General features: G+C 42.4%; 1 protein-coding gene across 1 annotated transcript in view; it reads right to left on the bottom strand.

The window, feature by feature from the left end:
• Nucleotides 1-5,654: 5,654 nt before the first annotated feature.
• Nucleotides 5,655-16,244, bottom strand: part of Taf3 (TATA-box binding protein associated factor 3) — a 148,520-nt gene continuing 137,930 nt past the window's right edge. The window contains exons 5-7 of the mRNA XM_051151387.1: nucleotides 11,207-11,456; nucleotides 8,109-8,215; nucleotides 5,655-6,155 (exon numbers count right to left, since the gene is read on the bottom strand). Coding sequence (XP_051007344.1) covers nucleotides 6,038-6,155; nucleotides 8,109-8,215; nucleotides 11,207-11,456 — 475 coding nt within the window. The 3' untranslated portion in view covers nucleotides 5,655-6,037. The remainder of the gene's footprint in view (nucleotides 6,156-8,108; nucleotides 8,216-11,206; nucleotides 11,457-16,244) is intronic.

Here is a 16,244-nt window from a genome sequence, read left to right on the forward strand (position 1 = left end):
GCCTGGTCTACAAAGCGAGTCTAGGGCAGCCAAGGCTACACAGAGAGACCCTGTCTCAAACACCCGTCCCCCCAAAAAAAAAGAAAGAAAGAAAAATGTGAATGGAGGGCTAGAGAGGAAGCTCAGTGGAAGCGCGCTTGCCTAGCATGTGAAGGCCCGGATTCAGTTCCCAGCACTGAGTAAATTGGGTATGATGGCACAAGCCTGTAGGCAGAGGCAGAGGCAGGAGGATCATATGTTCCAAATCATTCTCCAGACATAGGGAGTTTCAGGCCAGTCTGAGCTAGAAGCTAACCAAAAGCAGAGAGGGAAGAAGTATACTTAGAAATTGATGAAAATTCCCTCCCCCTTTAAAAAAATTCTGTTTTTTTTTTTTTCTCTTTATGCAGTCCAAGGCTGGCCTCAAACTCTCCATGCTTCTGCCTCAACCTCTGGAATGCTTGGATTTAGGTACATGTCACCACTTCCAAATGATGCAGTCATTAAAAAAAAAAAATCCAAGATTTATTCCTTTCCCTCCCTCCTTACTTTTTTAATTAATTAATTTATTTTATGTATATAGTGCTCTATCTGCATGTACACCTACAGGCCAGAAGAGGGCATTAGATCACATCATAGATGGTTGTGAGCCACCCTGTGGTTGCTGGGAATTGAACTCAGGACCTGTGGAAGAGCAGACAGCACTCTTAACTTTTGAGCCATCTCCCTATCACCTCCCTTCCTCCCTCCCTCTTTTTCTTTCCTCCCTTTTTTGGGACAGGGCCTCTGCTTAGCCCTGGCTGTCCTGAAACTCATTATGTAGACCAGGGTGACTTTGAACTGGCAGAGATCCACTTGCATCCACCTCCCAAGTGCTGGAATTAAAGGTGTGCTTCACTATGCCTGGCTTCTAAGATTTATCCTTAATTTCGTATATATGTGAGTGCCTGTGTGTACGTGTATGTGTGTAAATGCAGGTGCTCCTGGAGACCCGAGGAACCCTATTCCTCTGGAGCTGGAGTTAAAAGCAATTCCAAGAAACCTGATGTGGGTACCAAGGACCAAATTCGGTGCCATGCAAAAGCAGTATGTGCTCTTAACTACCATCTCTCCAGTCCCTGATGTGATCATTTTATCTTAGAGAAACTGAGGAAAGTAGTGCAAAAATCATGGGAGAGTGCAGATGACAGACCACAGAAGCTGGCCATACCCAGGAGATATACTGGGATGTGCTTTCCCCCTTGCCTTCTGTGAAAGCTGCCCTCAAATGTGCAGTCGATGAGATGAGTGAATCAGACCCTGTTCTGTAAACAGTGAGAATCTCATTTGTCTAGGGAGGATGGAAAACTAGCAGTCATTGAATTTTTTTTTTTTAATTCTATTTCCTTATTCAGTGTGTTCCAGGTAGAGCCGTGTGCCAGGATCCTATTATGGAAGCCAGAGGACAATGTGCAGGGCGCAGTCCTCTCCTTCAGTCATGTGGGCCTGGGGATCAAACTCAGGTCCTTAGACTCAGCGGCCATGTCATCAGTCTGCAGCAGTTATTTTAATAACTCCCCCTGCCAGAGCTTTGTGCATCTTAAGCACATACTCTGCCACACCCGTGGCCAAAATGATGTTCTATTTCTTTTTCTTTCTTTTTTTGGTGTGTGTGTGTGTGTGTGTGTGTGTGTGTGTGTGTGTGTGTGTGTGTCTGTGTAGGGGTGCATGCCTGCACATCAGTGTGAAGGCTAGAGAAGGACATTGATGTGGCTTGCTATTTGGCTAGGCTGGCCACCCAGTGACTTCTGGGGCTCTGCTTGCCTCTGCCCATGGCCCTCACTGTGGTTACATAGCCATATGAAACTTTTAGAGTTGGAGAGATTTGAACTCAGGTCCTCTTGATTTCACAGCAAGTGTTCTTCTCCACTGATCTGCCTCCCCTGCACTAAAATGAAATGAGGGCTAGCTAACTCATCCAGCTACTGGGACTGCTCTATTTTCAATGCCCTCTACTGGCCTGCGCTACGGAGTCACGCTCTCTCCACATTACTTTATAAATGAATGCAAGCTTCCGAGAGAAAGTTTCCTAACGGAAATGACTGGTACTGCTGTACAACGAGAGGACATTCCTTCCTTCTTCAAAAGAACTATTCTACTTTTAAACTTCCACAGAACAGCAACAATGGGAAGAGATTTGGTATAAAACTATCTGTATCGAGAACTATGTCCTCAGTGAACTTCATTGGTTAGCATGCTCAGTGGCAAGGCTTCTCTATCTCAGCGTTCATTTTATACTTTAATTTGCCTGGTAGGTCTTTGTTTAATCATCCTATTGACAGGAGAATACAGGTGGTTTGGGTGACATTGTTGAGTAATGCAGTATTTTTTTTTTTTTTATCTCTCTAAAAAGCCCCATGGTCAGAATACTCTGATAGCCTCTGAATTTTTTCCAGGTTTGGAATCACACATCAATTGGAGGATAAGGATCCTCACTGTATTTAGTGGCAGACACCTTCCGAACACAAATACCTTGCCGGCCACAGAGACGATGCCTTGCCAGCCACCCTGGTCCCCGACGGCGGATTATCGCACTGTCCAGGCAGCTCAGTTTCCTCTGACTATCTGTTTCATGAATGAATACCATCTCCTTCTATAAAAACACGGCCAGGGTACGTACTTAGCCTTCCTTCTCCTTTAGAAAGTGCGGATGCTGTTGAAATGATGGCGCTGGATAAAGGGAAAACAGGTTGCTGGAAACGTCTAGCCTTCCTAATGAGGAATACTCCTCCTTTGCTCCAAATTGTTAACAACTCACATTCCTGCAGCTGATTTGTTACTGTGTGTGTGTAGTGTATTTTCACTACTCTACGTGTAGTGTCTGTCTGCAGACACACTTGACAGTGAGTGCACTTGTGGAAGCAAGAGGTCATGCTGGGTGGGTACTCTTCTCTACTGCTCCTCACGTTATTACTGACACCACCAGGCATGGGAGGTGCACCCCTTTAATCCCAGCACTTGGGAGTCAGAGGCAGGTGGATCTCTGAGCTCAAAGCCAACCTGATCTACAGAGTGAGTTCCAGGACTAACCAACCAAAAAACCCATATGTGTGTATGCATGTATCTGTGTGCAGATGCCCACAGAGGACAGAATGCAGCATCACATCCCTGGAGCTGCATCTGTGAGCCTCCTGATGGGGTGCTGGGATCTGGACGGTGGTACTCTGATACCGCAGAAGGCTTTTAATTGCTGCCCAGTCTCTCCAGGCCTTCTACTTTACTTGTTGTGAGGTAAAGTGTTTTGCTGAGCCTGGAGTGTTTGCTATTTTGGCTAGACTGGCTGGCCAGCAAGCCCCAGAAGCACTTGTCTGCCTTCCCAGAGCTGGGTTATAGGTGCACACTTTCATGCCCAGCTTTTTTGTTGTTGTTCTTGTTGGAGACAATTCAGGTCCTCACAGATGTCCAGCAAGCAATTTACACACAGAGATATCTCCGTGGCTCTAGACCCCATTTTTCTTTTCTCTAGGGCTTGCGAGAGTTCCCTACCCAGACTGTCACCCTCCTCTACTTATTCCTGTTCCCTTTTTTGTCCCCTTCTGGTTTTACTTGCCCCCATTTAAGGAAATCAGTCTCCATTCTTGAGCAATCTGTAGTGTTTATAATTTGCTCTTTTTTAACGTATTACTTTCTGGAGAATGATTTTGACCAACTTTTTAACTTTTCTTTGTAACATCAATGTTTTATTTTTCTAATCCACACTTCTCTTTTGCAGTTTTTTAAACTTCCCTTGGTTGGTGTCACAGAAAGCCATCCAGTGGAGACTGCAACCACCAGTTCATTTTGCACAGGCCACTGAACAGTCTTAAGATGGTGACAACTTTTAGTCTCTAGTGACCTGGACTGGATTCGACTCACTGACCTAGAGGTGAAAGGCTCTGTATTCCATTACTAATCCCTGAGGCCATCCAGCCCCCTGAAAATGATTCTTTGGTTTTATTATTGCAAAGGCCATTTATAAAATCATGAACTGGATTTAGGAAAGCAACCATGAAATAGCAAAGGACAACAAATTGATTGAAATTCCTTAAATGTTGTGTGGGCTGGAGACTCCGAGACAGGAGAAACGGGAAAAAGTTCTATATAGGCGCCTTCTTTCTTACTTTAGGAGCGCGGCCTGCTCACTTAGACGTGGCAACTTCAGATCCATTGACCATGCCTCAGGGAACTAATTCCTAAATAAAGAAAATGGAAAAGCAAACTACGAAACAGCCAATAATCTTTATTTTGCACTTCCCCCACCCTTCACCCCTCTCCAAAAAGCACTAATGGGTATATTTGTGCATGTGAAAATATTGTATAAAGTATTTAGAATGATCTCTAATGAATGAAGAAAAAAATGAGGAAGACACATATCTCAACATAGGTACTTTTTGGGGGGCAGGGGAGGAAAACTTCTGGCTTCTGCAACAAGGAGGGTAGTGATTCCCACACTCTTCACAGGTCGGTTCCATTTCTACTGTTCTGCAATTTAACATCAAGGCAGAGAATAGCATTTCTGAAACCACATTATATGTTTTAAAATAGGAGTAATTATAATGTTAATGTTGGCAGTAAAAAAAAAAAAAATCACATTTCTATGCATATATTTGTATTAGGTTCAAACCCCACATTCTAACATTCAAGATAGCCTTCACACATGCCCAAATTGGGATTATTTCAAAATCAAGTAAAAGTCCATAGTTATTCCAAAGTCACTAAAATATGCTAATAAAGTTAAATTTGATGTTTTTTACATTAAAAATAAAACATTTGGTTTACGTTTCAGATATCTATAACATATAATAAATAGTGGGCAGTATAGTAATATAATAAAGTTTTGTGATACCCTGAAATTTGATGAGTTTTCTTTAAAAAATTCACAATATACTTCATTTCAACCTTAAAGCACAATGTCCATGAACAAATCTGTAGAAATAAAACAATATAAACACAAAATGCTACAGTCTTTTTCTTTCTTTCTTTCTTTTCTTTTTTTTACTTTTATGGAAACTACATGTCCTTTTAGTAAAAATGAAAGCAATTTACAGAAAGTATATAACAAACAGAACAATTTCAAACCATCAACTCTGGATTAAACTGCCTTGTTTCCTTCCAGCTGCTTGGGTCCGGTCCCCACCGTGCTGTGGGCGTTGCATCTGGGAGAGAAATGGCTCTGGGTTTTTTTTTTTTTTAGCTTCTTTGCCTATGTACATCAGCAATTACAGACATGGCTGAAATCACAGTGGATACCAGAGAAAGCCAGAATTAAACACGATAAAAAAATTTTAAAAATAACTACTTCATAAATATTTATTATTTACAGTGGGAGGGGGGTCTTAGTACCAAGAGTTTTATACAAGTTGATGAAATGTACACGCCGCAAGAAGGCTCCCGCTCTTTACAGAAGTGCAGAACTAGGTGCCACCAAGTCATAAAATAGGCTGAATGAAAATAATTTGCACGGAGGTGAACAGGACATGATAGAAACCTTTTTCTTAAAAAATATAAGGTATCTCACAAAAAGCCTGAACATTTTACACATTAGTAGTAAAAGTGGGGTGAGGTGGGGAGTTTCATATATTCTCATCACAAAAATATTTACCAGTCTTCTGACTGGGGTGTTCTTTCCTGATGATTATCTCACTGTGGAGGGAGAGGGCTTGCAAACTGTATAGCTAATGATGCATCCTTCAATTACAGTCAAGGCATTTGTACATCACTTCTTATCTAATTCCGTAATGGAAGGTTCTGGAGAGAAGGAAATCAAGAGGGAAGATGTGTGGTGTCTTTATTAATACTTGTCACTGGTAATAAGCAGGCGGAGGTGCCAGCTCTCAGGCCACGCCTCCCCTGCAGTGTCTCTTCAGGAACATGCCATGGGAGCGCAAGCCCTTGTGTTTCAGAAAGGAGCATCCAGAGCGAGGGCATGTTCTTGTCCTTGGTCCTCTGGGATGCGCTGTCCTCAGGGCCTGGGGGAGACAAGATGGCAGAGGCGGTCCGGTCCCGACCTGGTGCAGGCAGCAGTGCTGCCATGCTGACGTCAGTGCGCGCGGTGCTTCCTCTTCTTGTGCTTCTTATCTTTCTTTATCTTGTTGGCACACTTGGGGCAGAACCACTGCATCTCTTCTGGAGGAGCAGCCATGATTCCAACACAGGGCCTAGACACCAAAAAGGTCCACGTTAGCAAGTTTCTTATGTTGGTAATTTTCTTTTTCTGAGGCAGGGTCTGCAAGCTGCTTTATGCTTCCTAAAAAAGAAACTTGAGGGCTTTTATTTGTGTTGTATGTACGAGTGTTTTACCTGTGTACCATCTGTGTGTCTGCTGCTGGCTGTGGACCTAAGAGGGTGTGTGATCCCCTGTAAATGGAGCTGCAGACCACTGTGGGCCACCACGGGCGCTGGGACTTCCCCAGGAGAGCAGACAGTGCTCTTAACCATTGTGACATCTCTTCAGCCCTTGTGTGACATGGTTTCAAAGGGGCCATTTCTTGCAGGTACTGTCAAGGCTGGCTGTAGCACAGGATGACCTTGAACTCCTGCCTCTGCCTCCTGTGCTGGGATGTGTGTACCCTCAACTTGTGTATGTGGCTCTGAGGATAGAACCCAAGGCCTCCTGCATACCAAGGAAGCACTCTACCAACTGAGTTAAATCAACCGCTCCTTTTTCGATGCTTTCGCACGATTCTTTTAGGCATGGTGATATGGCCCAACAAGTAAACACCCTGGCCACGATGCCTGACAGCACAGTCTTCTGAGCCCTGGGGTGGATTTGGAAGTGGAGAACTAGCTCTTTTAAGTTGTTCTCTGACCCTCAAAGGCATGAGGTAAAATGGTATGCATACCAATATAGCAAGCTCCACTCCCACAATAAAAATAAACGCAAAAAATGATGTATGTACCAGAAGTCAGCCCAAAGGCTCTAATTTATGTAGCACTAATGTTGGGCATTTGGGTTATGTTATTATACAATGACTTCTGTACAGGTCCTATGGGGAGATTACTCAGTTCATTTGTCCTTTCAGTCAGGAACAGTGTAATGCAATGGCTTTGCTTTTATGTTTTAACTTGGAGGAAGAGGCTTGGGGTGGGACTGAATCTCAGGTAGCCCAGGCAGACCTCAAACTTACTAAGTAGCCAAGGCTGGTCTCAAACTTGTGATTCTTTTGTCTCAGCATTAGGAGTGCTGAGACTGCCAGCATCCTACTGCCCCCGGCTGTTTTTATTGTGTAGATAGCAAACTTCACAACCATAGGCACTTAAGGGAGAATGGGGAAATAGAAGGATTCAGAGGGTCCTAGAAACCTACAAGACCACCATTAAGGCAGATATGGACCCAGAGGGGTCTGCTCAAACTACTGTACCAACCAAGGACAATGCATGCAGTAAACCTAGAACCCCTATGCAGATCTAGCCAATGGACAGCACATTCTCCACAGTTGTGTGAAGAGCAGGCACTGACTATGACATGAATTCTGATGCCCCCTGTTTGACCACTTCCCCTTGGTGGGGAGGCCTGGTGGCACTCAGAGGAAGGGGAAGCAGGTTATCCAGATGAGACCTGATATGTGATCATATGGTGGGGGAGGAGGTCCTCTTCTGTCACAGACCTAGGGGAGGGGAATAGGATGAAAAAGGGAGGGAGGGGGGAATGGGAAGATACAAGTGAGGGAGTAACAATTGAGATGTAATCTGAATAAATTACTTAAATAAAAAAAAATTTTTAAAGGAAAAAAATAAAGAACGAAGCACAGCTGAACACATTTGGCTTAGCGGCTTCAGATGGGAACAGCTAACGAGACTTCAGAAACAAGCAAGCTGTCTTTGAGTCTGCTCTCAAGCACACTAGTCACATGTGGACAGGAAGGAGAGGGGAAACCCCTATATATTTACTTATTTTTGTAGGAAAATGTATGTAAGCGAAGCAAATTCCTACTCTAGGCCCTGTAACAACAGCACAATTAATTTTGCAGTATTTTACTTTGCAGGCTCCATAGACAGTTCTCAGGAGAGTAGCTGAATTGGTCTGAAAACGCTAGCTGGCTACGGTACCTGTCCAGGCAGGGTCTGTGTTGTGCTGCCTAAGCACCTCGGGGCACTCTGGGGGCACTCACCAGTGGTACCAATCGTCACAGTCATCACAGCCAATCATCGGACTCCCGTCGTCAGGCTTGTTACACCCTGGACAGATCCAGATCTGATTGCCCCACTCATCACGGATCTGATGTTATAGTGGAGAGCAAAATTATGGTGGGAAAAGAACCAGAAGAGGCCAGATAAGAATGCTGCTTTCTACTGTACACACAATAAGCTAGCAAACTAGGAAAACAGTAGATGGAAAACTGTACAGAAATCATCGTCATCAACCCTGCTCTGGAGTCATGTAAAGAAGAAAACAGCTAGTTAATCTTCAATAGCGTCTTCCCTCCTTCTCCGGTCCCTTCCTTCTTCTCCCTCACACCTTCCCCTTCATTCTTCCTCCTCACTCCTACACATCCTTCTCTCACACACTTTCTCTCCTCCCTCCCTCTCATATTTCTCCATACTCTTCCCTCTGTGCCTCACATATTCCCTCCCCCCTCTTTTTCTTTTTCTTTTCTTTTCGTTTTTGAGGTGGGGCTCAAAAGCTCAACCTGGCTTAGCATTCACTAAAGCTGGCCTTGAACTCCAATCTCGGCATCAGCTTCCTGAGTGCTGGGGTTTCTGGTGTCTTCTGCCATGCCTGGATATAATGACATATTTCTAATCCATATTCTAAACTGCTTTGTAAATCATTACAAATGAAATATTGTAGAATCAATCATCCTAGGGAGCCATACAGCACGATCTGCAGTCGGCTTCATCTAAGAAATTCCTATAATCTTAAGAACTCTTTAATGATTATGAGTCTTCTGGCCAGAAACAAGTGATATTTTTGAAATTGCTCAGTTTAAATAGTTTTTCAGCCAAGCTCATGGCATGGGATTAGCACATACAGTCAATGTGCCTGTATCCCCTCATTACTTATTAGCCAAGCCCTTCTCCTGAACTGGGCGATACGATCAAGGATATAAAAGACCTGTTACTAAGTAACTTTCCATTCCCTTTATGACATTTTAGAAAAGTACAATCAACGAAAGGGCAAATGAAATAAGAGGCTCATGGGGCCAAAGAGTTACACACGTAATTATTATTATGCTCCATATACTGCTAATTCTGGAGTTCTAACTTCGTTCGCAGTAGGAAGCCCTCCTAACTGCATGGCTTCCTCAAATGCCATGGTTGGATACTGTATGGACAGATACTGTAAGGGGGAACTGAGTCAAGCTCACTTTAAATGTCCTCACAGTAAGACAACATATGGTTTCACTGTAATTTTACAAGGCAGCTCTTCCAATGCTTTTAATTATGACATTGACTAGATAGGCAAAAGACCAGTGGTTTCCTTGTGAGGGAGTATCAAAAGTGGCTATGTTCTGTGATATGCACGGACTACTAAGGGCTACTATTAAAAAACAAACAAATAAACAAACCTCTATAAAGCAAACTGTTAACCTGAAACCTTCCCAGAGGAATGTGGAGGGAGCTGTCTCTGACTACACCATGGAGAAAGACCCAGCAGTCACCAGGCACCGGGTGTCCAGTGGGTGAAGCCATCATGCATGGCCGGTCCTGCTGCTGGCTGACCTCTCTTGACATTAGCAGGCTGTGACTCTGAGTTACATGGGGAAAAAATTGCCATAGCACCATAGTAATACTCAATAGTTTCAAGGTACTGAGTTCTTTCAAACATATGACTTCTTTTAATCATTATAAATAATTTTTTGATGGTTAGAAATGGGGAAACAGGAGCTACGAGAATCTCACTGTCAAAGTCACACTAGTAGGCTGTGACAGAATCGCCCTCTGTGTCCTCAGTCCATAAAGTGTCTACTTAGACTGGAAGACTTCCGAGCACTGTCCCAGTTGGTGTTACCTCTGTGAGGTCAGCCCATAGTCTACTTCAGAGCCACAGTCTTTAGAGCCAGACAAGACTACAGAGATTATGGAGTCCAGTACAAATCCCTTAATTACAGATAAGCACATGGAGGGAGGAGATTAAGTATAAACTCCTTCCTGACCCACTCACCTGGGGCGATGCCTCAATTAGACTCCTCGATTGATCCTTCAGCGGACCAAGTTATTCCCCACAGGTTTTGGCATCACATTTTCTGTCTTGAATTGCCAATTTATTAATTTTAACTTGTTTCCCCTGACTGTGCACTCTCTGAATACATTCAGGTTCACCTTATACCTTTGTGTCCTTATAATGTCTCACCTATTTAATGATGCATTTCTTTTCAGACTCCCCATGCAGCACACTACACAGATATACCATAACACAGAGCACCGGTCCTGCCCTGCGACTTCCCAGTCGTTCTTCTCTTTGCAAAGGTTAACGCAGCAGTCTACAGAGCTTGTCATTCAAAAGCGTCAATGTCTCCACTTACAAAACATTTTGTGTGCTTGTGTGTCTCTTCACTGTGCCTTGAGAATATATCTTTATAAATACGTCATTAGCAGATTGAATTTGTGGTTGGAATAAGATCTGATAATATTAAGTATGGGGGAAATGCCTAAGGGCACTCCCAGGACAATGTGGAGTCATTTAATAAGATGAGATGCTTTTATTCTTCCTAGAGAGACTAGGGGTTAAAATCATGCCACGCAAGCTCTCTACCACTGGGCTATGTCTCTAAGCCATGTATGCTAGGTCTAACAATTTTTTAAAAAATATGCACTTGGATGCTCAGAAATTCCTGTGGTCTAATGGTTCATTTCTATTTAAGATGTAAGTTCTGATATATTCTGGATCTCAGCAAATAAAATACAATAATTAGTGCTATAACACAGAAGTATCAGCTGGCTCATCAGATCTATGTCTATTACATATATTATACTGAAGTCAATAATTGAGTTACTATAGTAAGAATTCACTGTGGACTTTAAGTATCGCATATGTATATATTCACACTGATATTTTTATATGCAGGTATGCATTCATGTCTCAAGCTGACATAAGTCAAAGCAACTTCCCATCATTACATAGCTGAGTGTGAACTGTGTAACCTAATAGCTTTGGGCCAACTGCGTGAAAAGGCACTGGAAATGCTTCTCCATTTATCAAGCACTGCCCATGAGAGTCACCAGGGCAGAGGCAGAGCTCCCTTAAACACTGTGGAGACATACGTACCACATAAGTGCTGACTGTCTCTGTCACCACGCTCCGTACTGGGGCTTTGGCACTCCCTGCTCCAGAGAGGGCAGGGGCTGGGGATGGCATCAGGGCTGGGCACATTGCAGCCTGGGCAAGGAGTGGTGGTGGCAGGGGAGTAGGGCTTACACGCACAGGAACAGGAACTGGGACTGGAGGTGGGGTTTTAGGTCTGTTCAGAGAAGGGGAAGGCTTAGCCTCGGGAGCTGGTACCACCTTGCTGATGACACTGTCAAGGAGAGAAAAAGCAAAAGTCAAAATGTGTCACATTTCAACAAGTGCTACAAAAATCCTTTGTTTGGAAGCAAAATAGGTTTCCTTTATATTAAAAACAAAACATTTATTTAGGTTGTATAGCAGTCAAGAGGACAACTTGCTAGGAGATGGCTTCCTTCCACCATATGCATTCCAGGGATCAATTCAGGTTGTCAGGCTTGTGTAGCAGATGGCCTTCCCTGCCGAGCCATACTGCCAGCCATATTCATTTACTTTTTTGCTGTAGGGTCTCATGCATGAATGGCAACCACTCTCGGAGCTGAGTTATATCCCCAGCCTTGCAAAACATGCCTTTAAAGCACCTAGAAACAGCTAAAGAACTTGGACTCCAAGGCCCATCATCATTAATTATTCTTGAAACTTAGGCTAACTTTTCATTTTCTCAAACTGTCCCTCAGGGATCAGACATGTAGAGATATTCTAACAATATATATGATCATATGTGTTTTTCATCTAAAATTTTGGTAACATAAAGCTTTTAAGAATTATAAATTGGCTGGGTGTGGTGGTGCACACCCGTGATCCCAGCACTTAGGGAGGCTGAGGCAGGCAGAGCCTGGACTACGTAGTAAATTCCAGAGCAATCAGGGATATAGAATAAGACCTGTCTCAAAAATACCACATTATATGAAGTGGTCATGCATTTATTTTTAACAAAAGGAAAAAAATAGCTATGGGTAGTATAAATAAAATCCAAATTTTCTAAGGGAAAAAATGCAAGCATGAATATTTATGTGTATAGTTACAAAAACTGACTCTATATGCTGGGATTATAGGGTAATTTTCCTTGGCTTATCATTAACATATAAATCTTGTAATAAAATGATGAAAATAAATATATACATTCCAAGTGTTTCTAGGAACTTTTACACAAGATGGTGGCTTGGCCAAGACCTTCTAGTAAAATGTTGGTCACAGTGTAGTTATAAGGGTTGCGTAGTACAGATGACTCTGCCATTGTTGATGAAGACCAATAGTCTAAAGACCAAGACAGTGAGGGAGAGAGTCTTGGGTAATTATGTGAGTTGTTCGCCTAACTAAAATAATAAACGAGTCCTTTAAATGTTATAGCAATTGTATGTGGTTTGTTCCAGAAGATACATGTGTTCATGGGCTGGTTTTCAGTATGAAGATGTGCAAGGCAGTAGGATTTTCAGGTGAGGTTTAGTGTACAGCAACTTATGTATCAGTGTGTGTGTGTGTGTGTGTGTGTGTGTGTGTGTGTGTAAGAACAAGTTATTAAAGTGGACACTTTGTTGTACAAGACAAACTGTTCTAACTCTACTTGCAAGGGGTCAGAGCAGCATTATATTATCACGACACTGACCTACTTTCCCAGCTCCTGAAGTTCAAAGGAAAGTTTCCTAGAATTTCAGGTATTTTGACTTTCGGTTCTACATGACTTAGAGTAGTTGAATATACAGTTTTAAGTGCAATTATTTTTTTTAAAGAAAAATTCTTTTATTATCTAGTTTTAGCAATACGAAAAACCGTGTAGCAGTGCACCATATTAAGTACATATTCTCACACTCACTTTAAGCATTTAGGGGCAGTTCTGGACTCCAGCTGCCCTTTCCCTCATATTGAACTGCACAGTAGGTTTCCCTCCAGAGCTTCCTGTTGTGTGCCCAGCATCTCCCAGAGAAAGCAATACTGCTCGCAGCTGTGCCCCACGGTGGCTCTGCTGCTAACGTTACATCTTTGGGAGGATTTGGTCACAGTGCCCTAATCACTATGAACACTGGTGTTATTCATACACATGTGCAGAAGGAGGGACTTTCTGAGGGATTTCTTTACCTGTTTCCCCACCACAGAATGATGGAACAAACAGAACAGGTCATGAGCTGTAATGCAGACGTACAGCTTGACAAGTCAATAAAGAGCCAGGCCTTGCCTCCCAGGCCCTGAGAGCCTCCAAGGTTAGAGGCAAACACAATTTGGATATGTTCTGCACAGGAGGGTTAATGATCCTCATTATTCAGCTATTGTGTGCTAACACTTTGAAACCAGTAATCTAAATTATCAAAGTCCAAATAACTGGCTACTAAAGTGCTCTCACAGTTCAGAAGTCCCCTCACAATGGCTTACTTATTTACCTTAACAGCGAATAGCCATTTTCAAATGGTGACATGAGACCATAGGGAAAAGTACTGTAATCATGCCTATGGATTTTATGTGACATTCTGAACACAGAAATTATTCAATGGAGAAAAATCACTTTGAGGAGAAAACACATTGCTTACATCACAATTCATTTAACTTCTTTCTAAACGTTTAATTTTATATTTCAGACATACACACCTACCACAAGAAACACATTCTCACAAATGTTATATGAACCTCTTCTCACAACAAATGAAAAAATATTACTGAGATTTTACAATAATATCACTGTGAAACCTCACAGTTGGGTTGTGACATGAATATGTATGTCTATTCTTCCTATTTTTACATTTTCACTTTTATGGAAAGCCCCAGACATACCTGGTCTAAATGTGGTAGTCAGTCTAGTGTTCTCACACCGGCAGATTTAAATAATATGAAAGTCATTATGGCTGCTCTCCCAGACTGGTGAGCGCAGCACACCGCCCCTTGCTCCCTTTGGGATCACTCCCTGGGGAAAGCCAGTTGCTGTGTGCGAATGCAGAAGCTGCCTTATGAAGGGGCGCTTGGTCTAGGGGAACCGGTCACCTGACTTAGCCTTACTGAGACTTCAGATGACGTTTTCTTTTCTCCTTTCTTCCTTCTTTTTTTTTTTTTTTTTTTTTTTTTGTTTTTTTGAGACAGAGTTTCTCCCTGTAGCCTTAAATGTCCTAGACTCGCTTTGTAGACCAGGCTGGCCTTGAACTCACAGAGATCTACCTCCCTCTGCCTTCTGAGGTGTGGGCCAGCACGCCCAGTTTGGATGATGTTTTCTTGACCAAGAGCTTCAAAAACCTGAGTGAGAGCTGCTCAAACCCTCCAGAACCCAGGAGTAAGAACTGTTGTGTTAAATGGCTAAATCCAGGGTTATTTGTTGTGTGGGAATGTAAAACAAACACATCAAGTTTTCCATTTTCCTAGCTTAGGTATCTAAGCAAATATTCTAACCCTGGGAAGAATTCTATTTTAGAATATCAGTACTTAAAATGCCAAAGAGGGAGACAGCCGTTTCCGTATTTCACGTTGATCAAATACCCAAAGACAATTATGAGAATCAGTTTTATGTTGATTCTTTAAATCAATCATTATTCCTCATTCTTCTTGATCCTCACAGCTCAAATTTTAACATTCATATAATTATAAGACAACGATAAATGGATTTAATTCCTCAAGCTCATGGCTTGCCTCTTGAATATTTACATCGTCTCATAAAACGGGTATTTTATCTTGTCATAGCCCAAGTACACATCAAGTAGCAAACATTTTATCTTTTAATGCAGGCATGACCTATTTGAAAAATGAAACAAATTGCATGAAGTAATTAGAGAAAAACATCACCATTATAGAATCTTGTTTCCAAGGGAGAAGCCCAAATGATTATACTTCTATTGTCAAATGTTCCAAATCTGTAAAAGACCCTAAAAGGGCACTAACATTCAGATAAGTAATGAATAACGAACATCTCATCATACTTGCAAAAAAGATTCAGCAGAGTGATAAAGTACTAATGAAAGCAAGATGATAAGCTCTCAGTAAGCTACATAAAGGGAAGGGGCAAAAATTCCCTAAATGTATCTTGTCATATTTTTGACTTTACAGCCAGGTAAACAATTTCTATATTCAAGAAAATTCATTTGTTCTTTTAAGACAGGGTCTCACTATGTAGCTCTGGCTGGCCTGAAACTTGCTATGTATACTAGGTTAGCCTTGAAGGATCCATTTGCCTCTGTCACCTAAGTGCAGGAACTATAGGTGTGTGTCCACCACATCTGGCTCAGAAAATAAACTTTTAAAAACTGTCTTTGAATGGAAAGTAAACAGAAATGAATAAATCTCCAAGTATGTCAATTATAATGATATGATAAGCATCATTTCAGGAGATTTTAAGAAGCTAGTATGCCGTTCACATATCCATAGAAAAATGTAAAAATAAATAGTGAGTGAGGCCAGGTTATAGGCCAGGTAACTTCTCTTCAGAGGCCCCCAAAGCGATGCAGGCTGCTGCCACTGTTCCTGGATGTCCAGTGGAACCATACAGTAAGTCTCTACTGCCAAAGACATGCGCTTTGGATATAGGGCAGAGAAACCAAACTGGAGCCGAATGAAGCTTCCTGCTGACCAGTGTCAAAGTGCAGGAAGATGCTATACGGGCTGACGGTGAAGGGTCCCTAATGATCATACCCAGCTAAAGACCCTCCATGCTCTAATATTGTACTGCCTGGCATGACATAACCCACAGGTGCAATAGTAGCACAAAATATTCTGAGGGTAACCAACTGCTTCCTGATCGGATTTGAGGCCCACTCCACGGGAGGAATACATGCTTGTCAAAAGCTTATGGCCATGGAGGTCACAGGCCCTAGACAGGGAAATCTACTACTGATGTTTTATAAACATCCATGTTTATACTCACAGATCAGTATGACTCTCAGCCTGGTCCGAAAAGCCTCCTTTAGCAGTGGGCAATGGCAAAGCAAGATTTATAACTGGTTGAAGTGCTAAGAATAGTGAATGCTTTATGTTTTATTCCAGACAGGACTTCTAGAGGACACTGCAGAAGGACAGAAGGACTGTAGAAATGAATGGCTGAGAGGCATAT

The sequence above is a fragment of the Acomys russatus genome, chromosome 9, assembly GCF_903995435.1.
Source record: "Acomys russatus chromosome 9, mAcoRus1.1, whole genome shotgun sequence".
Lineage (NCBI taxonomy): Eukaryota > Metazoa > Chordata > Mammalia > Rodentia > Muridae > Acomys > Acomys russatus.